The sequence below is a fragment of the Condylura cristata genome, unplaced genomic scaffold (genome assembly GCF_000260355.1).
Source record: "Condylura cristata isolate star-nosed mole 26May11 unplaced genomic scaffold, ConCri1.0 scaffold00026, whole genome shotgun sequence".
Taxonomy (NCBI): Eukaryota; Metazoa; Chordata; class Mammalia; order Eulipotyphla; family Talpidae; genus Condylura; species Condylura cristata.
In genome coordinates, this window is record NW_004567127.1 from 30,975,513 (window position 1) to 31,002,215 (window position 26,703).

The 26,703-nt window shown below is 43.6% G+C and overlaps 1 protein-coding gene across 2 annotated transcripts in view; it reads right to left on the reverse strand.

The window, feature by feature from the left end:
* ITK (IL2-inducible T-cell kinase) overlaps window positions 1-26,703 on the reverse strand; it is a 65,934-nt gene that overhangs the window by 13,939 nt on the left and 25,292 nt on the right. Inside the window, exons 3-8 of one of the 2 annotated variants that reach the window (XM_004689835.1) lie at window positions 25,964-26,045; window positions 24,035-24,163; window positions 20,327-20,367; window positions 15,991-16,142; window positions 13,100-13,165; window positions 8,878-8,932 (exon numbers count right to left, since the gene is read on the reverse strand). In XM_004689835.1, the coding sequence (XP_004689892.1) occupies window positions 8,878-8,932; window positions 13,100-13,165; window positions 15,991-16,142; window positions 20,327-20,367; window positions 24,035-24,163; window positions 25,964-26,045 (525 nt within the window). Of the gene's footprint in view, window positions 1-8,877; window positions 8,933-13,099; window positions 13,166-15,990; window positions 16,143-20,317; window positions 20,368-24,034; window positions 24,164-25,963; window positions 26,046-26,703 lie in introns of both variants that reach the window. The other variant, XM_012730056.1, reaches the window with a different exon arrangement.

Genomic DNA, 26,703 nt, shown 5'->3' on the forward strand with positions numbered 1-26,703 from the left:
CTCCTTCAATAGAGTTAGGAGTCACTTCTTCAGTGCCCTCTTTTTGTCCTGAACTTTCTGTCCCCAGACCTCCTCCAGTTCCTTATGAGAGTAAATTTCAGGATATATTTTTCCCTGGGTGCTGATTGTGTGGCAGGGCAAAGGAGAGAGGATGTTAGCTTCCTGGTTGCATGAGGGAAGTGGGGAGAAGGGAGTGCCTGAGAATGCACCCTTCACCCCTTGACAGTTTTACCCATGCTAATGAATAAATATGAGCAAATAAGTACTGGTTTAGACCACTTTATTCCTTCCTGGTGGCAACCTTACAATCTTTGCTGTTTTATTACTTCACATAAAAGGCTCTGCTCCAATCTGGCTCTAAGTCTGTGCTGGTAACATTTGAAAAACCCATTGCTATGATCAACTTCACTTACACTGAGTGAGGGCCACATGTGAAGGGTGGAGAGAAACAGAGGGTCTCATAATGGGCATGTAGGGGCCAAGGGAATTCCATTTAGAGGAACAGCAGCCTCACCATCACTGACCCCACCTAAAAATATCTCCCAGAGAGGGCCATGCTAAGAGCTGGAACACCCCACTTAAAAAGGGCCTTACCAGAGCTTTCTAACCCAGGGTTATCCTAGCATCCACCCTGCATCTGACACTCAGATCCAGGCATTCTTGGTGTGGGGGCTCTCCTGTGCATTCCAGGGCTTTGAGCTCATCTCTGGGCTCTATCCAGTGGATGCCAGACATTGTCAAATATTCTCTGGGGGACAGAATCACTCTTGATTGAGAACCATTGACCCTGGCCTAACCACCTAAACCTGTTTATGTCCATCTTTGCTAATGAACACACAAAACAATGACAACAAACAGTGGGCCATTCCCACCTGTGGAGCTAACACTTGACCCCTGGCACCTGGATGTTTTAAAAACTTGCCTTGTGATGCCTACAGTCACTTGAGTTTGGTCCCACTGACCCCACTGAACAGGCATTTCAGCAGGCCTGTCTCTGAGACAGCACTGAGGGTCAGAGAGCTCATCTTTGCCAGAGACATAATCTTCTTGCTCTAACATGGCCCTAAACCTGCAGGGGTGTGTGTGTGTGTGTGTGTGTGGGTGTGTGTGATGGGGTGTGAGGGATAATTGTTCCTCACATTGTTGTATATTCTTGCCAAACCCCTAGTTGGACACATAAGCTTTGGGTCTGTGTACCAAAAAGGTGATAGATTTTTGGATACCCACCCTAATTCTTCCTATTTCTGATGGGAATCTCAGAAGTATATTCTGGAATTTGGCAGGTGGGGGTGAGGAGGAAGGAGATCCAAAAGCACAAACTTCCAGATATAAGAAAGATGTATTAACATATAGTGTCCAGCATGGTGACTGTAGTTAATACTGGAGTTCCACAGGCCCTCCCTGGTGGGGCAGTGCTTAAAATGCAGCACTATGAAGCTAGCCACAGCCACTTCAGCATGAGTTCAATGCCTGGCTGGGGAAGTGACCCACATGGTGCAGCAGACCTCGCCTCTCTTGCCCGCTGCCCCCCTCTGCAGAGTACTTCGTCAGTCTGCCTGTTTTGCTCCCCACTCTATGGGAAATTTTCTCATTACCCCTCTATCTCTGGCATGTACCCCAGTTCTGTATGCATAAGTAAATAAATAAATATTGGAACTGCACATCTAGAAGTTGCAAAGAGAGTAGATTTTAAAAGTTCTCATCATGAGAAAAAAATACTGTATGTATGTGAAATGATGGATTTATTGTGCATTTTATACATACGTCAGATCTCTATATTATACAACTTTAAGGTTATATGCCAATAGTATCAAGGATGAGGGGAAGAGAGAAAGAAATTTGAAGCTGAAATCTGAATCTTGTGTCCCTGTTTTCTGGGCTGTGATATCCTTGCCCAGGTCAGTGACCTGGGTTGCCCATGCTTCTGTTTAACAGTGAGATAATAAAAGAAAATGCAGAAAACTAAGAAATCCTATAACTGACTTATTCCTCCTTGTGCATACAGAGCTCATTTTAGTATTTTTATATTTCATGAATTTATTTAATTAAAGAAAATAAGTTATAAATCTCTCTGGAATAGTGTCTGCACTTACAGACACTATTGTCCCAGGGTTTTCTGTATAGAAACTTGGGTGCTGTGAGGATGGGCAGGAGCAGTCCACATTCTTATTTTCTTTTCTCAAATATGAATATAAACTGTTTATCCAGAGAGCCTTTAACTTTTTTCTTACAAATAATTTTTTTAAAAAATTTGGTATTTCAAAAGTTAGATTTATTCTCCCTTTAGAGTCAGTAGCTGATATCCTTTCCAAAGCAAACATTTTTATGTGGTATTAAAAATCAGATTCTCCATCAGTTTTTTAAAATCATTTTTAAAAGCATTACTTCAATATCATGAAATTCTGCTTTTAAGTGGACAATTCAGTGATTTTTAGTAAATGTACAGAGTTGTGTAAACATCACCACAGTCCCATCTAAAAACATTCCTATCGGGCCCTCCCTGGTTGCACAACAGGTTAAATGAAGCACAGCATGATGAAGTGTTCTGAAGCCAGTGCAGCATGAGTTCGATCCCCAGCCAGGGAGGTGACTCACATGGTGTGGCAGACCTCTCCTAACCTATCCACTGCACCTCTCAGCAGTGTATTTCAGTCAATCTGCCTGTTCTGCTCCCCACTTTGTATCTGGTGAATCCTCTCACCCACCTGCATCTCTGGCCTTTACCCAAGTTCTTGTATGCATAAATAAATAAATCTTTTAAAAAACCAAACAAAAAAAACACATTTCTATCGCTTGAAAAGGACAACTGTCTCATTGGCATGCTGCCATGCTAATGTGATTTTCATCTCTTACAATTCACCTACTTTCAACATTTCATAGAAATGAAATCATATAACCTGTGGTCTTTTATGACTGGTCTCCTTTACATAGCATAGGGTTTTTAAAGTTCCTCCAGGTTGTGGCACATAATTAATCATAATTAATTCATACTGTGTAGTAATCAATTCCTTTTTTGTGACTGAATAATATTTCATCACATAGATAGAGGGCTACCTTTGTTCATCCATTTGCCAGGGGAAGAACTTTGAACTGTGTCCCCACCGTTTGGCTAGTAAGAATAGTGAATTTGTGTCTGACTCCTTCTTAGCACCATGTGTGTGATATTCATCTACATGTTACACATAACACAGCTAGTCCTTTTGCCTTTTACCAAATATTGAAGTTTTGGCTCTTGCCTCTTTGGAAATGGATGGGTTAACTCAATGCAAGAAGAAGCAACATTTCAGCAGAGACATTTACCGCAAAGGGGAAGAAACAGACCAAACTGACCAGAATCTTATCTGAGATGACGAGGCAGAGTGTGATCTTTTCTTCTACTTATTTATTTATTTTAAAGATTTATTTATTTATGTATGCAAGAGTTGTGGTGTAAGCCAAAGATGCAGGGGGTAAGAGAATTCACCAGATAAGTGGAGCTACTGAAATACACTGCTGCAGGGAGCAGCAGGTGAGACACGAGAGGTCTGCCACGCCATGTGGGTTACCTCCCTGGCTGGGGATCAGACTTGTGCTTCAGTGGCTGTGAATAGCTTCACAGTGCTGTGTCTTAACCCTCCGTGCCACCAGGGAGATACCATTTCTCTTCTACTTAATTAAGAATGTGTGTTCCGGTTCTTTCAAAAAAGTTTTAAAAATAAAACATTTTTATCAGAGTGGGGCCAGCAGTTAACTATTCACTGTAACTCTTCCCATATTGGGAGACAAGAGAGATTCAGTTCTGGGGATGAGTTGGGGAGGCTTAGGATCCTTCCTGATCTGGTTGATCAGGTCAGCCTTCAGGGATGGGGACCTGAAACAGGCTTGGGGCTGAGGCTCCTGGAGTTCTGAGGACAGCGAGGTTCTAGCACATGCCTTACCATCGACTTCCTGCAGGGGGCGCAGAGGCAGTCACAACTACCAAGAACAAGGCAGCTCTCAGCGTGTGTGCTCTCTTTCCCACCATGCAAAGGACACACGACCTGAGTGATGTAACCAGAGAGGGACTCTCCATCCCTTGGGACATATCCAGGATCTCTGTTTACCTTTTATTGCTTTATCTAGGAATATAAAAAGGCAACCCTAGAAAAAGGTCATGCCAAGCAGATGAAGTGCCATGAAGGGGAATAAGAATTCTTCTATTCCCTTATCAGCAGCTCTGCTCTAGTCCTGTCTATGCCACTGATTCACATTCTATACTTGCCCCCAGAGTATTCTCCTGTAACACTAAGGGGATGGACCAGAGCGTCTTTAAAGGAAATCCTCTCTCTAACATTCTATAATTCTGTGAATTCCTGATGTTTCCTTATTAAATGCATGAGCTCCATTTTCCTTGTCTGCACAATGAACTCTGCAAGATTATCAGGAGAATTAAAGTGAATAGAGTATTTCCTGAGATCTAATACCAGAACAAAGACTATAACATTGCCATTAACCATTATTAGCACATGTCACAGGCAATTATCTGTTGGAAGGATCCATTCCATTGTCTGCCTTCATCTGAGATATGTAGAACATGGTAGGAGTATGATTTTCCCTGGTTGCTCAACATTTGAAGGTAATCTTACAGAAGCTAATGTTGCTGCACAGGGCATATTATTGGGGGAAACAACGGGCTGATAATTCATAGCCTTGGCATGCTGCATTGTACTCTAAGAGGATCACTTAAATGATAAGAGTCAGTTGCTCTTCATTCTAGAGGTGGTTCGTTTCTTCTCTTGAAACAAACTCATTTTCAAGTCAGAATTGCATCCTTAATGTGTGGCATCTTAGAATCATGGAAAAAATGGTAGGGCAATACTGTAGCCTGTGATTCTGATTACTCAGTGTTAGTGATACAGAACAAGGGGTAACTGCTCAGACGAATATGTCCTCCAGCATGACAGGATGAGGCAGAAACTGCTGGGTTGCCTGGCAGAGATCACAGTGCCCCTGGAGGATAATGGCATCGTATCACAAGGGTTCAGGGTGGGGAGAAAGAATGGATGAGTGGCTTCTCTGAGGTGTTAGTTAAAGAACTTCCAGAAGACACCATAGAAAATTATTTTCTACAGTTCTCAAACTTGGGTAAGCTCCAGAATCATGTGGGTGTCGTTGTCAGAAGTTCTGGTTGGTGAACACTGGGGCTGAATTTGTGTTTTTTTTTTTTTTTAAAGATTTATTTATTTGTACATACAGAACTGGGGTACAGGCCAGAGGCTCAGGGGCGGTGAGAGGCTTCACCAGAGACAGAGTGGGGAGCAGAACAGGCAGATGGACGAAGTACACTGCTGAGGGGAGCAGCGAGCGGGTCAGGAGAGGTCTGCCACGCCATGTGGTCTCCTCCGGGGCAGGCGGGAATCAAACTCATGCGGAAGTGGCTTTAGCTTCTCAGTGCTGTGCTTTAACCCGCTGCGCCACCAGGGAGGGCCGAATTTGTGTTTTTAAGAGGCTCCCTGATGATGCTTGTGATCAGCCAGGTTCTCCTGAAGCACAGTTGTTAATTTAAGTGTCATGGTAAGCATGTGATGTATTCACTTATTTGTGTATGCACACATGTACACATATGTATATACACATATTGAGCAGCTACTCTGTCTTATATGCAGTTTTGAGTTTCTAGGTATAATGGGAACCAGATAAAAATGGTTTTCCTCTAGGGGAGGAATCAGTCTGGGCAGTCCTTTGGTGTTTTCATTAATAGCAATTAAATAAATCCACTTTTAGTTAATAAAAATGAATCAGTCATTTTAGCTAACAAGTATTCAGGTCCCTACACTTGTTAGCTAAGGGACACTAAATACATCCATAAAGCAATTCAGCTATTATTTCAAACAGCATGTAGGAAAAGCAAAAATAGCAAGAATCTGTCATTCAGTTACCGCTCTCCAGAGTCTGGACTCTAAACACCCGCCTTTGTGGTACTCAAAGGAGGAAAGAGGATTGGAGAAAGTCATTCTGAATATTAGTGAGATAAACAATACATTTAAGTGACACAAAGATACTGCAGTAAAATTGGCGTCCTCTTCAGTCATTACCGCCTTGGGCTGTTGGAAGAGCTTTGTGGGTGACACTTCACTAGCCCAAGTGTGATGGTGGGAACAAGACTGCCCTGTGTCAACTCAGGATACTTTGGGTTGTTTGTTAGCTTTCTACTTCTCTGTCTCTGCTCACAGCAGTCACGCTTTACTCTTAAGCAATAGTGGGTTGGGGGACTAGGTGCTTGAACGTCACACGTTTGACTCAAAATATTCAGATTCCTCGGCCTTAACACTGCAGAATCTGACTGGGTCGATACAGGAGAGCTGGGAACACACATTTTGAAAAGTGTTTTCAGTGATTCCAGCGTTTGGTCTTTTGGGACCCCAAGGAAATGATGAGTGAGAGTTGACGTGGATCCAAAGAGAAACCACAGTCTGGTAATGACTCAGCCCACTCCCCTCCTCCTCGGTGGAACTCTTCCGGTGCCTCCAGTCTCTGAGCCCAAGACCATGAGACTGTATGGTGGACTACTGCTTTGATGGTCCTTGCAGTCCTCAAAATGTGTCGTTTCCCATCAGAGTTTAAGGTTTACTGAACTCAGGTCCTGGCTCAAGTGCCCCAACTGTTGACGGACAGGTGACCCTAGGGCCAGTTTTTCCCAGAGCTGATTGTGGCAGGATGGTGCACCCCTGGGACTCAGGACTCTCCATTTTAAAACGGTGCTCAGCAAAATGGTAAATGTACAATTTTATGTGGAGAACTCCTAATAAAAGAAGTGGTGTGAATGTGCTGAAACTGGGGTGAGTACAACCTCAATCCTGAAAATATTGTGGCCTGTGTCACTGTCACAGGTAAAGGCCACCACCTTCTGAAGCAACCTTCAGCTACTGGCCTTGTGCTCTGTCATGAGAACAGGCTGCCCAAGGGGTAAACCTCTCTCCTAGCTGCCTGCTAATCGGCAAATTCCTTGCTCCCAAGTAAGACTGAGTTTTCTTTCTCCCTCTTCTTTTCCTCTTTTAGAAATGATATTTTTGCCAGTGATAGGATAAAACCATCTATGATTAGTTCCCCTTCTCCAAAAGCAAGGAGCACATGAATAATTAACTCTATATCTTTGAATTATTTAAATTCTCTGACAATATTCATTGCCCTCCACCTTCTTTTCACAGTCTTTTACACCCCTCTCTGTATCTTCCTGGATCCCTTCTCTAAGGCTTAACCCTACCTCCTGTCCAAAATAATGGCTGCTGGGGGTTGGTGACCGGTTGTCCTGGTTTGCCCAGAACTAGGTAGAATGGTGGAATGGGGGGCTCCTGGGATATAAGGCTGTCTGGCTTAAAGCTGGCATCTCCAGGCAAGACAGCATAAATGGGCTACTGCAGCTTGATTCCGTCCAGGAGAGACATCTTAAAGACAGGAAATACCTTCAGAGCAGAGCTAGGAAATGGTACATTGTGAAGTGGCAAGATTGGGTTGATGTCTAGGGTAGGGAGACCGATGTCTCCATCACCTCACAATGTTTAGTGGTGTCTTGGCCAGACCAGAGTTGGACACATGCCATTAGCATCATCTAAATAACTGCTTTACATGGAGAGATTTTTCTCTAAATTACGAATACTTGTATGCTACCAACTAGAGATAAGATTAATTAATCCAAGAAGGACCTCAGTATTTGGTATTTTTAGGGTTTTCCAGGTGATTCTGATGTGCAGACAGACCTGAGACCTACAGGTCCAGGCATATGCACAGCTAAATATACTGACGATTCTGGGGAAGGCTTTCTCTCATTGCCTCTGTGGATTTGCTTTCTCTAGAAGAGCTACAGTGGTGCAGTTTTCAGTTTCACTACCCTAAGTGTGGGTTGCAGATGGGTCCCAGTTGGCAAACTGCTTGTTACTGTTCCACCCCCAGACAGGAGAAATAAGCGTAAGCACCGAGAACCTTCTTAAGACAATCAGAAAAGTCAATGTATGTCTAAAAGAGCTAATAATAATAATAACTTGGACTTGTATTTTGTATCCTGAATCTTGTCTTCTTAAATTTTTTTTTTAGCATTACCCTGTTGTGTTTTACAAAATAGTAGTTTGTGACAAATGGGAAATTAAAACAAACCACCAAACGTGTTGTAGAGACACTGCCCTAGAATAATAAGTGATCTGGTCAGGGAACAGAGAGTTTACCTTGACCTGGTACACCAAGGAGAGCTGCCTGCAGCACTGTGTGAGAGAGATCTGTGAGATGGACTCTGTCGACCACAGGGGCAGGGCAGAGAGGAGAGTGTGAGTGCTGAGAAGTTGTCTGCTTGACACAGTCCAGTGCTCACCTTGTACTCACTGAGGAATGATGGACCAGAAAGAAAAGGAGACGTCCCCCAAAGCACACTGAGTTGGGGACTAGTAGGGACCAGGACCCAATCCTTTCCCCCCCCATGCCATGCTTTCTCTTCTATCCTTCTCTCCCTTCATCTTGACACCCTTGGACAAGACCAGCCTGCTGCTCACATTGCATGATTTGGGAGAATTGTTGTATGAGAAGTACATTCAATAAAGTTGTGTACTTCCTCAGAACACAAGCTGAACCAGTCAGAATCAGTCACAGCCAGTCCCGAACTCATCTAAGACGCAGGTACCACCAGCCCCAGGGCTCCTGAGGGTTGGAAACACCACCGCCCTGGGGTGCATGTCAATACCAAGGTCTTCAACCACCCCCAGCTTTTCCACCCTGCTATTTGCGAGTCTGTAAACCTAGAATATTTTTTTTATCAGACATGAAAGTCGTTGTTAATCCAGTGTATCAACCTATTGCTTTGATATAACCATCACACGACTGAAAACCAAGCACAGTTCACTTAAACTCGAAAGGCAGATTAAGGAGACTTACTGTGTCCAAAAGAAGTTTCTCGGCTTTGTCTCGGCTGATATTCTTATTATACCACCTGAAGGCAGGAAAAAAATTCTGTGTCAGTGTTTTTTAAAAAATTTCCTTATGCATAAAATACAATTAATGTTAGAAAATGAGTTGTTCATTTTCTGTTGTTGCCAGGGTTTCCCAATTCAAAAGCAAAAGCATGAATCATTTCCAGGTAAGATATTTACTTGGGCAGGAACAAATGAATCAGAATTGACAAAATATTGATATTTACTGAAAGTAGGTTTTGGGTATATAGAGGTTCGCTGTATTATTCTCTCTATTTTTGTCCATACTGGGAGTTTTCCTTAATCAGCTTTTACAAAACATTTATCTTCTTCTACACTTCATTAATCAGAGGTTGGTTGTAAGTGGGATGATGGTATAGCAGCTATAAGAATTTAATACACACTTGAAAATTTAGTTAATATCCTATTTTAAAATAAATACAGAATTTCCCTCTTTAAGTTGGGTTTTCAAGATCTGTAAAGACATACTTTCATAATTTGGTGTCTGTTAAAAAAAAACAGCGAAAGAATGGGAAAGAAGAATAAGAATATGGGTGAGTTTCAGGCTCAAAATTTTGAATGTTGTTAATACTTGATCTACATCCTGGTCCTTCAGGCCACTTACTAGGTAAGAGATGATGGATAAATCATCAATTAATAAGCAGTTTTGGGAATTCCTAAGTCCAGGAGGAGAGAGGCTCTGGGTGGGAGGGAATGGCACTTCCAAATTGACATGTCTTTTTGAGAGTATCTCTGGGTAACGGAATTGGTGCCATCGTCTGAACTTATGAACTTTTGAACAACTGAGTGTTATATATACCCCAGTGGGCTCTTACCCAGTTGAGGACTGGAAAATATGCTCATCTCATGTGCAAACTCTGGTCAATTAGTAATGGAGTGTGTGTTGGAAAGCTTAAAGCCAGTTTGGCTCAGTGTGAAGAGTGTCACATCTAAGAGTCTACCCTGAGTTCCGACACAGGAAGGGGAGGCCGACAAGAGCCATGATTTGCTTCCTTCATTTCCTCAGACCCTTCATTTTAAGGAAAGGGAATCAGAGATACAACCTGGTAAGGAAACCCACCCAAACTCATGCCCCCAGACAAGGCAAGTGACCTCAGGCAATCAGTTCACTGCCCATGGCTGTGTTCCCAGGTGTATTTTTGAGTTCTTATGTAAATACCACCTCAAACTAGACAACATTCAGATCAAGAATAAAAACTCGTTGAATTTGGGCTATTTTCTTAAAATAGTTATAGCATGCTATATTTTATTATAAGCCCTGTCAACAACAGCACGATGAATAAAACAACCAAAAATACTTCATTAGGTCTCTTTTATGTCCTGATGTATGCCAAACGTGTGAGTGCTTGAGTCATTTTATTCTCTAGCTGTAATTCAATATCTGAAAAATACAAGCTAATGGAATCAACTGGATGCACAGACTGTTTTGTTTGTAGGCTGCAGTGTTTTAACTTAATAATTACTTCAGGAAGAGACTATCTTTTTTGACACAGTCAGTGCCATTCCCTGTTACTTTATAGTCATTGGAATTTTGAATTTGCCCCTTCTATCAAAAATGAAGAAACTCTGATGAAAAGCAAAAGCAAAAATATTTTCCCAGACCATGTGAAGCACTTTTTTTCTAACGGCATTGTCTATTAGAAAGGGAGCAATTTTATTTACACACCATTCAGACATATTTCACTGCAGCTGAAGTAATTTTGGAATTGATGTGTAACTTCTGCTTACTAAGGGAGTGGCCACTCTGCTAACTTGATTACAATGAACCTTAGGTTGAGAGTCTTCAGAAAATGATGGCTCTTCATGACAAAATCCATGAAAATTTCACTAACAAATAGCTACCTTTGAACTACCAAGAATCCTGAGTTAGTAGTAGCTTCATTAGCTAGCATTCTTCAATTCTAGAAGTTTATGACTGGTGAATGCTAAAAGAAACCTTACTCTTTAAATAATACAAATTTACCTCCAAGTTGAAAAATATTTTTAAAAAACTCTATATGCCTTTTACTCAGCATTTAATATTGCCATTTCCTCTAACAGTTATATTTTTCTGAACCAGTTGAAAAAAGATAATTACTTGTAAGTACTTCAGCATGTATTTCTGAGAAATAGAATGCGCACCTACGTAGTGATAGTTATCAGGAAATTTAATGTTGATATGATATTAATAGTTAAATATAGACTTGCAGTCCAATCCAAGTCCTAATGAGGGGTTTTGTAACTTTTTTGGTGATGGCTCAAGATCCAACCCAGGATTACAAGCACATTTAGTTACAGCAACTCTGTGATCTCCCTTAATGTGGAACAATTTCTCAGATCTTCTTGTCTCTCATGATAGTATTCTTTGGAGAGCGCAGGCCAGTTATTTTTTGGAATATTCCCTCTGTTTGATCTGTCTATGATTTCTTCACAACTAAATTCAGGTTCTGGTGTTTGGGCAGAGTCATCACAGAGGTACATGTCCACCTCAGGACATCCCATCAAGGGTATCAAAATCTGTCCCACTGTGACCTTTGAGCATTTGGCTAACTGGGATGGACAAGCACACATTGTACAAAAATGAACAGTGATGTAAAACATATATAAGAGAAAAAATATATTATTAAAAAAATTAAATGTTACAAGAAAATAAATGAAGTGTGTTTTCTCATGTTAAAAAAAAGATGGCAGCTATTTTCACTTTGTCACTAGCCTGGGATTTGTGAGCTACTTTGACAATGGGAATATCACTGCCCCCATGGGGTTGTACCTGTACCACATTCTTGCCTGAATCAGTTGACACTTTGATTTATAAAAGGGTGATTTTGTAAACTCTGTCAATCCTTTCACCTTCACTCACTGGCCTTCTACTGCAAGAAAGGGGGATCTCATTTATTATTTACTTAGTTTTAAACTTTCTGATAGAGCTATCTATTCATGATTGATTCTTATTTTACTTAGTAGTTTCTAGTCCATCGATGTCATTATTCATTTTGATACTCAAAGTGTCCCAAATTTGGTCAGAAGGAACAACTTTAATCTGACTCTGCGGTCATTTAAAAAAAAAAAAACAAAAAAAAACAAAAACTGAGTGCATCAGTTTTTTTAAGTTGCACCAATTTATTTAGTTGTTGCACAACAAGTTGTTCCCACTTCACCGTTTTCTTTCACCTGGCCCTCTTCTGAATCCCCAAGCGATTTCTCCAAGAGACCCTGGTTCTTTTGAGTGGGAAGTGCTATTTAGAAAACCCGATCTGGGCCCTCCCTGGTGGCACAGTGGGTTAAAGCGCTGCACTAAGAAGCTAAAGCCACTTCCGCATGAGTTCGAACCCCCGCCTGCCCCGAGGTGATCCACATGGCGCGGCAGACCTCTCCTGACCCGCCCACTGCTCCCCTCTACTTCATCTATCTGCCTGTTCTGCTCCCCGCTCTGTGTGTGGTGTGTGTGGTGAATCTTCTCACCGTCCTTGCACCTCTGGCCTGTACCCTAGTTCTGTATACATAAATAAATAAATCTTCAAAAAAATAGAAACCCAGATCCAGGAACATAGTGCTACTGTGGTGTGGTGACTTCTGGGTTTTTTAGCAGCCAAGTGAGGTCATATATATATATGATGAACACTTTGTACACTGCAGTTGGATTCTGTCAAGCATTAAATGGCTTCATTAGAATTATGTCCCCATGGACTCCTCAGGGACAGTTAGCACCTGACAACATCAGCTAAGCAGATATATACTGTCCACTTCTTTGAATGCTGTTTTGGTTTTGGAAGTTTTGCATTAAATAGTATTAAATTAGTTTGCATTTGGGCCAGTACTTTAGAGACTAAAATTCCTGTGTTTCCCTGGAGAACTTCTTCCTATTGCCCCTAACTGCATGGGCATCTGAGATGCAGCTCTTTGACGAGAAGTGTGGGTTGAGGGTGAACTGTTTAATGTTTAATGAAAACCAGTTACAGTGTACACTCTGTCACCATAGTCACATCTCTTCTGGCTGCCAAAAAGTCAGGGTCAACCACACCAAAATGCCCATCTTTTCTCCTACTTAAAGGGTTCATCTCCTTCTTATTTAGGGCTCAGACATGGGAGAGGGGACAGTGGGTCTGGAAGAGGAATGCCTCTTCATAACCAACTCCTCAGAAGGACCCCTCATACCATATTTTTAGGAAAGAAAGAAAGTCTCTTACTCGAAGGTTTCCAGACTGTTTGCAGACTTCTCGACTAGGTAACTGCTTGGTACATAGCCTTCATGCCTGTTAAAAGGGAAATGAGTGTTTAGACCAATACAAGGCCAATGTCTCTCTCTATCTGCGAGGTGTAATCTACTGAAAGATGTTCAAGGATTGGTGCATATCATTATTTGACATCCTGGAAAAAAAACTAAAGTTTTGGATTAACAAATGGCCCCCAAACTGCAACAAGTTGCTATGTTAAAGACAGCAAATTTCTCCACTAATATCTGTACCCTAATAAATAAGTAGTGGTTATTTTACATAAAAGGTTCCCTGTGCTGCTCTCTTTATTATGAACTTTCCTCTACTGGAAAAAAAAAAAGATGAATGTTTAATCTCCATTTTCTATAAGGAAACATTTTGTTGGGTGATAGATAATCAGTATTTTTTCCACTGTGGGGCTACAATTTTATAGTCAGGAAACCAAAATAATTAAAATGTAAAAGATTACTTTCCAACCACAAGTCCCTAAAGATATTGCCACTCTGCCTTGCCAGCTTTTAATTCAAGGCCTCCCCAATATTTTTTATGATCATTGAGCTCTTCAGTCACAGATGATATGAACACGGATGATATATGTATCTGGGGGCAGAAATTACTTTTGAGCAGGAATAAGTGTGCATAAACTAAGATGCATGGATAAAAAGACAAATTAGAGCATCAGAATGTGTCTGTGTAAGTTTGTAGCACTTCACAGATGTAATCACAGTTAGTAGCACAAGGTGAGGGCTTATCTGGATTTCTAGCTCCAAACCCAGATGGGACACAGCAGAGGTCCTAGAATCCTAAAATCCCTAAGTGCCCTCAGACATTGCCCATTTGTAATGATGGTGATCATTTCTTGCTCTTTCCTCCATAAAGTGTTTTAGTTTTTGTATAACAAGGCTGTTTGACAGTCTAGGGGTTATGTTTAATGGGGAGTGTGTAACGTCTTACATGTGGCCTCCTTTGGAAAATTGAAATGCAGCCTCAGAATCACTCCTAACCTGGTGCTCTAGGCAGTCAATGCCAGTGGTCAGGAGCCCCCTTGTTCTGGACTTTTCCATTTCTTTATCCCTCTTTTGGAATCCCTCTTCCTGATCTGTTTTTGGCATCCATATGTGTGCAGTCATATCCATAGATCATATAATTTTTTGCTTTCAGGAAGAATAACTTTTTCAATATGCCAACCAAAGCTGGGTTACTACACAAAGGATGCTAATTCTGTTAGTCCTGCAAAGTAGTTAACAAGGCTATTTCAAGAGAGGATGCCTTGAAATGTAATGTTAACTTTTAGCAGATGTAAAGTAAAGCTTAAACTGTAAAAGTAACTGCTTCTTTTTTACTCTGCAGACTAGTTTTTCAAAAAAGTTGGGAATGTGAATTTGGCAATCTTTTTGAGGGTAGTTAAGATAGCACAAGCTCTGACTTCACAACTCCATAGCTAGAAATGCGAGATATGTATGTAGCATATATAATTTTTATTTTCAAAAGAAAAACATTTTTTCAAATATATGTATAAACACACATACATACATTTTCAAAAGATTGCCAAGATGCAGGTACATAAACAACATAAGGACTTCACTGAAGGTTTGTTAAAAAAAAAAAAAAAACAAAAAACATGGAAATAAAGTGTTCCATCATAGTAAATTATTTAAATATTTATCATGCAAGTGTGCATTCCAAAACTCCACACTTATTTTCAAATAAAATTGGTTTTTGTGTGCTGGTATGAAAAAAATCTCCATAATATGCCATTGAAAATGAAAAACAAGGCAAAGAACAGGGTAGGCGAGAAAGGAAAGCTTTGCTTATGTATGAATTTTCTGTCCAGAAGATACAAGAAATCCTTAGTTGTGATGCTTTTGAAATTGATGTGGGGCAAATGGAGGATGAGTTGTTTTTCTTGTATACTTCTCTCTCTCTCTTTAAAGAAGATATTACAGCATTATCCAGGTATTGCTATGTTAGTGTTCTTTTGCCTTTTTATGTTTTTAAATTAATAATCTCACTTGAAAAATGTTTAAACCATTAACATTACTATTAACATAAAAGGATTTCGTTGCAGGATGCTAAATATTTGCAAAACATTGGAAGCAACTTCTGTGCCCAACTAAGGAATTTGCAAAATGTTGTTACAATTTTGTGTTGGGATTTTGCAATCACTGAAATTATTTACTGGAGAATATTCCATGACATAGGTAAATACTTCTGAAGCATTTGTGGGAAAATAGAGTATAAATCTAATGCTTTTAAGCTAAGCACTAGTATCTAAATCATACACAGCCTAGCGATTTTTGAAGTCATTTTGTTACCTTTAAGATTAGAAAAAGAGGCTCATAATTTTTTTTTCATTCAAAAGTTCTATTATGGACCAAGGTTCTTTGTACCACTTTGTCTATTCCATGAAGCATTTGCATAGCTAGTTCAAAGAATGGGCTGGTATCTCAGTCTTTAGTATTTCCTTTCTAATGTTTCCCGAAGTGACCACCCATTGGCACCATCTCTTCACGCTTTTTCTTTCCACCCAAAATAAGCACATCACAGTGGAATATACCTCCAGTCTCAAACACTCAAGAACAATAGTGCTTTGTGGAGTAAGTTGCCAGTCTTTCCAGTGGAACAACCTGGGGGATTTTTAGATGAGTTTAGGGTGCTGGAAGCCAGCATAGCAATAGCAGTTGACTGCACCCCAGCCTCTTCTGAGAAGTGCTGAGACTCCCTCAACTTATTCCTTCTTCTTCTTTCTGTCTCTGCTCTCCTCTCCTAATCAGTGCAGTGGTCATGCTGAAAGAGGTAGGGCAAACATTCCAGACTTTTCAGCTCACTGCAAACCTGGGGCAGCAGCCACCCTGGCACCTTACCCATTCCTGTCCTGAACTCTCCACCAGTGGATCTCAGAGCTGTCCAGCAAATAGTACTCCTCATCCCGCCGTAGCGTGAGTTCCTGGGGATCATTGGTTTGGTAGTCATACAAAGCAATGACCAGGGTTTCCTCAGTTTCCCGAACTGATCGCTGAAGGAGAAAAGCAACAAAATCAAGGCAAATCAGAGAAAGAAGAGCAAGACCAGAACTAGGTCAGGAACTGTTAGTTGCTTCTGGCTCCTTGCTGAGAGAAATACCAGTTTCAACAGCCCTCTGGGTTATTCACTGAGAATGTTCCTATTGTTGACTTTCTGCTGGGAATTAGGATCACTGTGTTGACTATGGTAGGATGACATTCAGTGTCTGAAATCCATTACCTCTCTCATCCTACCAGTAGAGTGTGACCAAGGTGAACTCTAAGCTGTCATGGGTCATGGGCTTGTCATAGGAGTCTGCTGGCTTCTTTACTATCCCCATGTCACATGCTGTAACTTCCCTACCAGCAGCATCACATTCTAGGTGTAGTTGATGCAGTCAATGCAAAATTGATCCCTGCTTTCTGATTTGTCTTGCAGGTTTGTCTGGATTCATAGAATCATATACTGACAGCATTAGACTGACTGAGGTCAATTAATCCACTTATGTTTAGAAAGGGGGCCATGACACCCAGCTATGAAAATGGGTGTGACCCAGTTTTGCACCTCACCTAGTCTTAGTGCTCTCTGCTGTAGCACATGTGTTTCCTTCATCCTCTAATGGACCTCGCATGTGTCTCTACTTCCCAAGCCCTTTTATAGGATGTGTTGAGTACTAGCAGAAAAACTTGTAAAACAAACAATCCCCAAGGCCAGGGGCTAGCAGATTCTGCAAGAGAGTTACTATGGAGAGAGATGGGGGATATTGGCTGGAATGAGATTAGGTGGGTTAGTCAAAGTTTCTCTGAGTACACTAAGCATTTGGTGGTCTAAAAATACTGAGCTACAAAAGAAGAAGAAGAAGGCTGCTCATACTGACATCACATGTCATCCCACCTGAATCCAGATTGCAATCAATATTTGTGAGTGGGGATGCTGTGCATTGCATACAGGTTAAGAGTGATGGGTCTGAGTTGATGAAGGAAGTAACAATGTTCAAGAGCACCTGAAGACAAAGGAGAGATGTGGCACCCCAAGGGATTAATTAAACTAGCAGATTAATATCTACGAATGAAAAGATTTGAGCGGGTTCTCAAATCTCGATGTACCTGCCCACAGAACATTTTGGACATTTTGGCATTTGAGGGGCTTTCAGATGTCATGACAACTGAGGGTGCTCTTAGTGTTCAACGGGAGAGCACAAAACACTCTACAGGATCCCACATCCTGCACTGCTTTTGAATATCCTGTCAGACGTGCATGCGGTGAGAAACCTGCTTGTAACACTCGCAGAGAATAATATTTGGGCTGAGAGCCTGCCTTGCCTGCATGCCAGGTGCTGCGCCTCCCACTGCTTTTGTTGAGTCTGGGGCTTTACCAAGAGCTGGCCTCCATTCTGGAGAATCATAGATGTGGACACTGGATTTGAGTCCCTGGTACCACATTCTTACATCAGCTGCACTTGGGCGGCCAAGTTCAGTAGGATGGGACCTGCTGGTGTAAGCAATGGACTATTTCTTTTTTTATAGATATAAAGTGTTGTGTAAACAGAAAATGAGGATGAAAGGAAATAATAATATGAGATGAAGATTATAGGCATAGTGGAGTTTTACATTTCCCTCTGGGCTCCCTGATAATCAAGAAAAAATAGGATTGATTAATTCCGTTAGGTGCATTATCAGAAAGAAAGAAGTAAGTCCTTGCGCTTAGCTCTGGCTAAGATAGATGATTTCTTGCCCCAGTGTTTTTATAGCAAAAGTGACAATGGATTTCAAATGACTTTTTGACATGGTTGGGCAAGACATTCCATGTTGGAATGCCTTCCAAGCTAGTCATGCCCACATTTATATGCAGAAACATACTAACTTTTGCCAATTATTGTTTTTCCTTTTGAAGTCACTGTAGTTACAGCAGTTATTGATTCTCTCAGAACAGAGTGTGTGTTTGCAGTGGTATGATCTATGAGTATCCATTTTAGGATAATAAAAAGGGCTTTAAAAAATATTTGTCTTGGGCCCTCCCTTGTGATGCAGTGGGTTAAGACACAGCACTGGGAAGCTAAAGCCACTTCAGCATGAGTTCCATCCCCGCCTGCCCTGGAGCTCATCCACATGGCGTGGCAGACCTCTCCTGACCCGTCTGCTGCTCCCCTCAGCAGTGTACTTCGACAATCTGCCTGTTCTGCTTCCCACTCGTATGCACAAATAAACAAGTCTTAAAAAAAAAAAATGTCCTAACAAGGGACACCTGGAGGGGGCTGGGAGAGGTAAGGAACCAGTACATTAGAATGTGAAAGTGAAGTGATGGCAGTTGGAAAGACTCTGGGCCCCAGAAGGCCTGGTTAGGGCAATAAGTGAAGTCACCGAGTGGGTGAGTGGCCTTGTATCCAAGTTACTCTGTAACAGGCTCGCAGGACCTCCCATGGCCCTCTGGGGAGCCACTAGGCTGAGTGTGTGCTCCCAGAGGGCCCAGACAGTGGTGTCAGGAATAGGGTGCCTTAGCAGGAGGCTAAGGGAGAATGGACTCCAGCTGACATATTCCTGAGTGGCCCCTCAGGCAGCCCTGCTGGCTTGATGGGGAAGGGGTGAAGGAAGGAAGGCTTTATTAGGCCAAGGGCCAAGAGCAGCTGACATCCAGGCTTCCAAATGCTGATGACCTTGTGAACATCCACAGGTGTGAGACACAGGTCTGTGATTGTTGGTGATGCTCATTCTGGGTGGTCTCCTCACCCCCTGGATATCTGACCTAGGCCTTTCCCACCAGTGTCAGGCATTCAATGGCGCTGTGAACTCAAGACCTCGTCCTTTGGAAAGGGACATAGCATGAGCTGGAAGGAGAAGTGAAGTCAGTGGTCCGCGGAAGAGAGGACTTGCTATGGATTTAGAATCATAAGTCCTGAAGTTGGAGGTCTGAGAGCCGGCACAGCATTCAACAGTCTTTTGAAGTCTAAAAACCAAGTGGTAGCACCAGGGAGGGAAGAACGGACATGTTTTCTGCCTTCCACTTTCACTGAGAGTGAAAATAAGACAAGAGCAGATGAATCCAGTGGAGAAGGCGGGATTGAGATGGGTGGGGGGTACCCTCTGCAAAGCTGGACGTGGGAATCCATCCTACTGTGTCTTCTAGGGAGAGACATTCTTTACAAGATGGAGGAAAGCTAAGGGAACAGGGCCATTTTCCGTCTTTCTTACTGTGTGGGATTAGACTGCTGATGATTCTAAAAACAAGCTTGAGCTTCTGAGCCATTTAGGATTTCTCTTGTTGGGGAAGCTGCCAGTTTTTGAAATGTTACCAGAGTGGCTAGAAGAGAGCAGGAGGCAGAGCTCATCCCACAGGAAGATGATGAGGGAAAGAATACTGGAATAAAAGGCAAGAACCCAATGTGGAGATTGTTGTTAATAAGAATCGGTGTTAATAAGAATGGGATGCTTTCTCATCCCATTTTGGGGGCTGGTTTTTAGACAGAGTAGCTTTTCCATATGGGTCAATATGGACTAAGGGTATAAGTCTGTATACTTAAACCCCTAGTTTTCAACTTCAGAGTCACCTGAGGTTTCATTAAAACTCAGCCGGAAGACACCTCCTCAAGAGTTTTGGCTGCAGTGTTGGGGTGATGGGGTAGGGAATGTGTGTTTCTAATGAACTCCCATGTGAGTCTGATGATGCTGGTTCAGAGACACCCCTTTGGAGAAACTGTTCTCTCTTCCCCCACACAACTCTACATTGTGTGGCCTTGGCTGCCTCATTGCAGCAAGACCTTGGGAAAGACTCAAAACTTTCTTCCTTGGGGCTGGGGTGACCATATTTTCAAATGAGAATAAAGCAATACTTCCAAAGGAGTGAATTCCATAAATTTGTAGATGTGTATAGAAGAGCCTTAGCCATTGTATGCCTCTGAAATGATTGGATGGAAATGTGTAGGATAAACACCCCATGGCTTATTGATGTGAGGTGTTATTATACTTCAAAGCACAGGGTGGCTAGCTGAACACTCTGTGCCACACCTTTGAGTGTTTGTTGAGGGAGTAAGTAAGGTGGCCATCAGCGATCAACTGGCCCTCTTGTGTGGACAAACCCATGAGGTAGTTCAGGCCCAGGAATCCATTGTTCTGAGTCCTGCCAGTTGCCATATTTGCCCAGGTTTGGGAAATTGGGGCAGAAGCACAGCCCCACCCTACCCGGGACCAGAGCCTCACTCACCCGGTTGTCTTCAGGAGTAGGAGGAAGAGGCTTCTTTGAAGCTGAAAAGAGAAAAACAAGACAAAGAAAGTGAGCCTGAAACCAAATATTCACAACCGGAGGTGTGAGGTCAGGGGGCTTTTCAGAGAAAAGGAGCCCCAAGGAGAGCAAATGAAGAGGGTGAAGGAGAGGCTGAAACCCAAAAACAAGAACTGGCCTGGTCAGAACCCATGCTGCGTCTTCCCAGCTGCTGCAGTCAGATTGCATCTACTAGGAGATGCTAGAGACTTCCACAAGCCACTATTCTGGGTTCTTGTCCCGTCTTCCCAGGAAGAGCCTAATCTGAGGGACTGGTGGAGGGGTGAGGCTGTGTCCTTTCCCCATAAGCTCCGGGACTTCCTCTGAGCCAACTGCTCAGCTCATGGGGCGGGTGCGGGAGAGGGGGCAAGGGCACTGGTGACTGGTGACCCAAGGCAGTTTCACGCTCTGGCTTCCTGATGCTGTTGGGCTTAAGGAGGGGTCTCAGCAGGATGCTCCCAGAGAGGGTCAAACCTGCTGGACTTTAGGCCTCTGATGTGTGTTTTCGCGGCCTTCCTCTAAGCACACCCCTAACACCTGTATCTCTCCTCTGTCTGTCTCTGGCTCTCTCTGTTTCTCTGCAAGGCTATCTATGTGTCTCTATCTCTCTCCGTCCGTCGTCCGTCGTATCTGTCTCTTCCTCTTTCCTTATTTCTCTTTTTCTATGTCTTTCTCACGCTGTCTCTATCTTGTCTGTCGCTGTCTCTATCTTGTCTGTCGCTGTCTCTAGCTCATCTTTATTTCTACCTTTATCTCTCTGTCTCTCTCCCTCTATATCTCTATCTTTAGCTCTGTCTAATTCTGTCTCATTTGTTATCTCTGTGTTTCTATCTCTCTGTGTCTATATCTCAATATCTTTACCTCCATGTTAATCTCTCTATCTCTGTGTCTCCACAACTCCCTGACTTACAATCCTCCTCTCTTCTGTCTTTCCCTTTCCCCTTCTCTTCCCTTACATTTCTCTATCTCTGTCTCAGTATTTCTCATCTGAGGCCTGGAGGCATTGGACGAAAGCTGTGTTGTCTGGACAAAGAGTCTTAACAGTTAAAGCAAGGAGGGAGCAATCTGTCTGAGGAGGCTCTTGTGTGTGCATCTGGCAACGGAAGCTGGACAGCTCATGTCAGGGTTGTGGGAAGAGCAGACAGATAACAGGACCCAGCCCCTGGGCTATCTCCTCAAGCAAGGGAGAGAGTGGGTGTTGACTTGGGAAAGCCATTAACAGAGAAGAAGGAAATGAACATAAAGTGAAGTGCAGGCCCGATGGGGCACTCAGCCTGCACCAGGAGACAGTGCTCTAACCCAGCGCCACCAGGTCCAGCTATGTGGCCTTGGGTCTTGCCAGCCAGAACCGTCCATGACTAGGATGGTTCTGGCCTTGCTCTTCCCTTCCCCCTCTCCCCTCTGTGTGATGCTGGCATATGACGGCACATGGGCCAATTCTGATTGCTGTGGGTTGGGTCTGGTAGGGCCCATTTTTCCTCAACCAGCCATGCTGTTTCCCAGACATAGTCACACTTACTGCTGTATTTTGGCTACTGATTCTTCTGTCTACAAATAGAAAAGACTAGTAGCCCCCAGAATCATCAATGGAATGTTCTTTCAGTGCCACAGCTGTTCTAAGAGCTGTCTACAACCCCATGGAGTCTCCCAGCCACCCTGTGAGGTTGCTATTTATTGTTACCATCCCCCTTTGACACATGAGGACACCAGCTCACAGATTCGTTGACGGTAAGTAAGATCTGATCTAGGATGTCACACAACCAGGGAGTGATGGGATAGGGTTCTCCCCAGCTGTGTTTTACCCCGACTCCCCTTGCTGTCTAACCTGCACTCTGGCCCATTGTTGGGAGCCAGAGATTCAGGTGATCACATGCTGTGATCACTGGGCAGTCTGGTTCTAGAAAACTGCTCTCAAGTCTGGCAAAACAATGGAGCTAAGTCAGAAGAGGGGAAAAGAAGGACAGGCTATGCTGGAGTGTCAGTGGGGAGCTGCAACACAGAAGCAGCACTGTTATTAGAGTGACTGTGCAGTGGATAAACTCTAGGCTCCCCAAATGCCATATTGGTGACTTGTTCAAATGCCCCTCTTGCCTCCATCATGCACCTACTCCCAGTGCAAAGAAATGCTGTGCACCCCACAAGGGAGCAGCTTTGTATGTGTGGCAAAACTGCAAAATGGAGACACAGAAATATTCCAAATTGGAAGGAAGCTTAGAGGTCCTGCTGTCTTGGCCTCTTGTATTTCAAAGATGAGTGCACTCAGGCCATGGGTGGCAAGTGACCCCAAGTGCCCATGTCAAAGCACTGGCAGAATCCAGAGACCAGATCTCTGGCTTTGGAAAGGGCATTCACTCATGGGACAAGTCGGCTGTTGGATGGATTCCACATGTAAAACACCAACCATTCATTTGTTATCCACCACCAGCCTTCATGAATACAGTCAAGGGGAAGGAGGAGGATCATCGGATTCTAAGCCTGAGTCAATATTCTGGGCCATCGGGGGCTGGCTGGTGACCTTGAACTTTGCCTCCCAAGGTGGAGGGTGAGAAGTAGTGGTTTCTTAAGAGAAGCTGAGACAAGCTGGGACTCAGGAAACCACGGAAACCCACCCAAGTGTACTTTGAGCACATCCGCCTTAGGCCACCATCCGAGGTATTAGGTGTTAGCACTCCCCAAAGAGAGAGAGACACAGACAGACACACACATGCACGCACGCACACACACACACATACAGACCCAGAAGAGAAAAAGGAAGAGGGTAAAAGAGGAGAAAGGCATAGAAGAACGGAATCCACACAGTCCAGCGCCGTCCATCATTCCTCTCCAACCGGGGCCGGACAGAGCGTCGCTGAGCCAGGTGGCAGGGAGCTGCCCAAGCAGCTCAGAGCTGTGTCCTTAACATCACACTGTCCACCCCAGATGGTTGTGAGGGGCGAGCACATAGCACAGAAAAGTGCCTCTGAGTGATCCTGTGCTTCTGGGGGTCCTGTTTGCTCCCAAAGTCTGCCCATGAGGCTTGAGTACCCCAAACCCTGAGTAGCAACCCAATCCCTAGGACCTGGGTATTTGACCTCAAAGTCCAAGAAACAATATATTTTGCTTTCACTTTACCTATTTTGACTGCAGCATCCTATTCTCTGAGATGGTGGCGGTGAAAGCTAGTTTGGAGAGGGGGCAGGAGGTAGCCATGGAGTGAGATATGCAGTCTTGGGGTTTTATGTTCTTCTCCTTTTGAGTGTATTAGTTGAATGTGTGTGACTAAACCATGGGTGATGTGATGCCACGTAGTAAATCAGTCACATTGTATACTTTTTAAAGCCATTCTACAGCTTAACAGTTAAGTTGCCCATAGCCTTCAATTTCCCAACTTGAAGGTAATGGCAGTTCTCAAATCCTTCTGTGAACCCACATCTCCTGGGGACCTGAAGATTCTGGGGTGGGGCTGAAGAATTTACATTCTAACTAGCTCAAAGTGGTGCTGAGAGGGCTGGCCAGGACCTGAACCATGAGCACCCAAGAAATCTAAAGTCATCAGCTTTGACTTGAAGATCACCCACGGACAGTGACATAGAGGCAGAAGATGTAGGTAACCCTGACACCCCTGATCCTGGCCGCTAGCAGTGAGGGGGAAGGGCAAGCACAGTCTCTTACCGTTTTTGGATGGGTCGTACTGGGTACAGCCAACTGCCAACTTCTCAACCTGCGCACAGCATCTCCATCTCCCATCTAGCCAGAAATTAGGGTGGTACTTGGGTGCCAGGCTGTTGTTATTCCTAGTTTCTGGGAGGGGTGGGACCAAAAGGAGAGTTATTTCCACATCAGTCATCCAGGGCCACCAACTTTAGAACTCCTTGAGAAGGGGCCCTCCTGGGTGAGCTGGGGGTGAACAGTACCTGAAATAGTGAGAAAATGATCTTTTCCCACCCCCACATGCACCTCTGGGGGTGGTATAGTTAGATTTAGGAGTCAGTACATCCAGGCTCTTGTCTGGATTTGCTGTGTGTCCTTGGGTTGGGTAAAACCTTCCCTTGGCCTGTTTCCTACTGTTCAATGAGGTTTTTAGACTGCATCCATGAGCTTCACCTGAGGGTTGTAAGGTGATGGGAAGGCCAGTAGGTGGGATTTTTGCCCCTCTATCTCTCCTGTCTTCAACCACAGTAGCTTTGTGCTGATTCCTTCTAGATGTGTGGCTTGGATGTAAAATTTTGGAAGGAAAGAAAAAGCACAAAGACTAGAGCGCTGGACAGAGGCTCACTACTGCTCCTCCAGCTTCACGCCTATGAGCACGAACCCTCCAGAGGGATACTGGCCAGTGATGTCCCAAGCTTTGCAGTGATGGGTATTTTCACATCCTGTGCCCGTGATAGTCTGGGCAGTCTGTCCATTCCCCCAGCACCTGGCTGTTCATATCCCTGAAAGGCCCCCAAAGACCCTGGAAGAAGATGACTTAGATTTTTATGCTAATTTCTCAGGGAGAGACATCATGGCTCCCAAGATTTCAGTAGCTTGTTCAGCCCTAGTCTCCCCTGCTCCTCAGAGACAGATTAATATCAGACCCCAGTTCTCCTGCAAACCCAGAAGTTTGGGCTAAATAGCAATGATCGTGACGCAGAGTATGCACCTTGGGTGGGCATTGTCCAAGAGGCATTGTCTTGTCCCAACTTGCAAACTTTTGCCAGAATCCGAAGGCTGTCATAGCTCAGATTTTACCACCCAAGAAACGGAGGGACAGATTTGCCCACAACACACAGTCATCATTGGCACAGCTAGGGCTTTCACCTTTGCCACCTGGTTCCACTCCCACGAACCTAAACATGTGTGCGTTCTGTTGATGTTGTCAGGAAGGTGAGCCTTAAGAATGGCCTGAGAGTGACCTGATGCCTGGTGGGTGTGGACCATGGGCCAGGCTGGTTCCGAGGATTTATGCAAGCAATTCTAGAGCAGCCCTTGCTGCTTTTGCTGCTGCTGCTACTGTTACTACCACTACGATGACTGCAGACGCTGCAGCAGCACTACTGCTACTGCTAATATTACCAGTACTGCAGCTGCTGCTATTACTATAACCCGTATTGTGACTGCTGCTGCCATCTTTATTATTCCCTCTTCCTCCCCTTTTTTAAATAGATGGGGAAACTAAAGCACAGAGTGGTTAAGGGTGTTACCCAGGCACACAGGACTTATACCCAGGACATCTAACTTCAGAAATCCACTTCTCCCCATGATACCTGGAGATATCAGGATGGGCAAACTTTTACTTAAAAGATAGTAAATAGTTTAGCTTTCACTCCCCAAAAGACAAGGCTGATAGCTTATCTAGATATCTTTACAATAATTTAAAACAGACCCATGAATACATGTAAAGCCCATCCTAAGTCTAGCACTTTACCAGACAAGAGGAAACTGGGCTGACAGGCTGCATGGGGGGCTGTTGCCTCTTGGGCCCAGGGTGAAGACTTGGGGCCTTCCCCTGGGGCCAAAAGGGAGAAATGTTTGGCCACCAGCTGCTCCTTATTCTTCCATGGATCTCAAGCCAATTAGCAGACCAAGGACCCCAGAGGTACAATGGAGGAGTAACTTTACCTTCTTTGAGGGTCAGCACCCAGCGCTGCCGGCTCTCACGGTCTGGAGCAAACACGTACAGGAGGTAGTTGTCGTGTACAACCTGGAGACATGGAGTCCAAGGTGAGCACTGTGCTGGCATAGTGGCTGACAGCAGTACCTTTGGGGCTCAGGCCAACTCGGAACCTGTGTCTTTTTAATCATCTATCTGGCTAATGCGCAGAAACACTGGGATTCCAAGTCAGGGCTACCTGTCTCAGTTTCCATGTCACCAGCAAAACACCAATATTTTAAAGCAGTTATAGAGAGCTCCTTCTGCTTTACTATGCACCATACTTAGTTTTCAGTAGTTTAAAATAAATAAATAAAACTTTCATGCATATAAAAAGTGTAAGTTATTCGATGAGAAATGCATAATTGGGATTGAAAACTACAACTCCCAGCAGTACCAGGGAGAGAACTGCAAGGACCCAAGGGCAGAGCTAAGCAGGCATTCTGGGACATTAGGGGATAAATAGGGCGCCATTGTGTCTCTTACTCTCTCAGTCCAGAAATGACTCTCTAGACCGCGGAGTGGGGACTTTCAGTTTTTTGTTACCAGAGCTCCAAGTCAGCCTAGCTGGTAAGATATTCCAGTTGTTTCCTTTTGTTTTTCCCTCTTATAAATAAACCCATTTTGACCCTTTTGTGTGTGCCTACAGCATAACTGAATTTTTTTTATTACAAAGTTTATTTTTACATTATTTTGCACATTTTTTTTT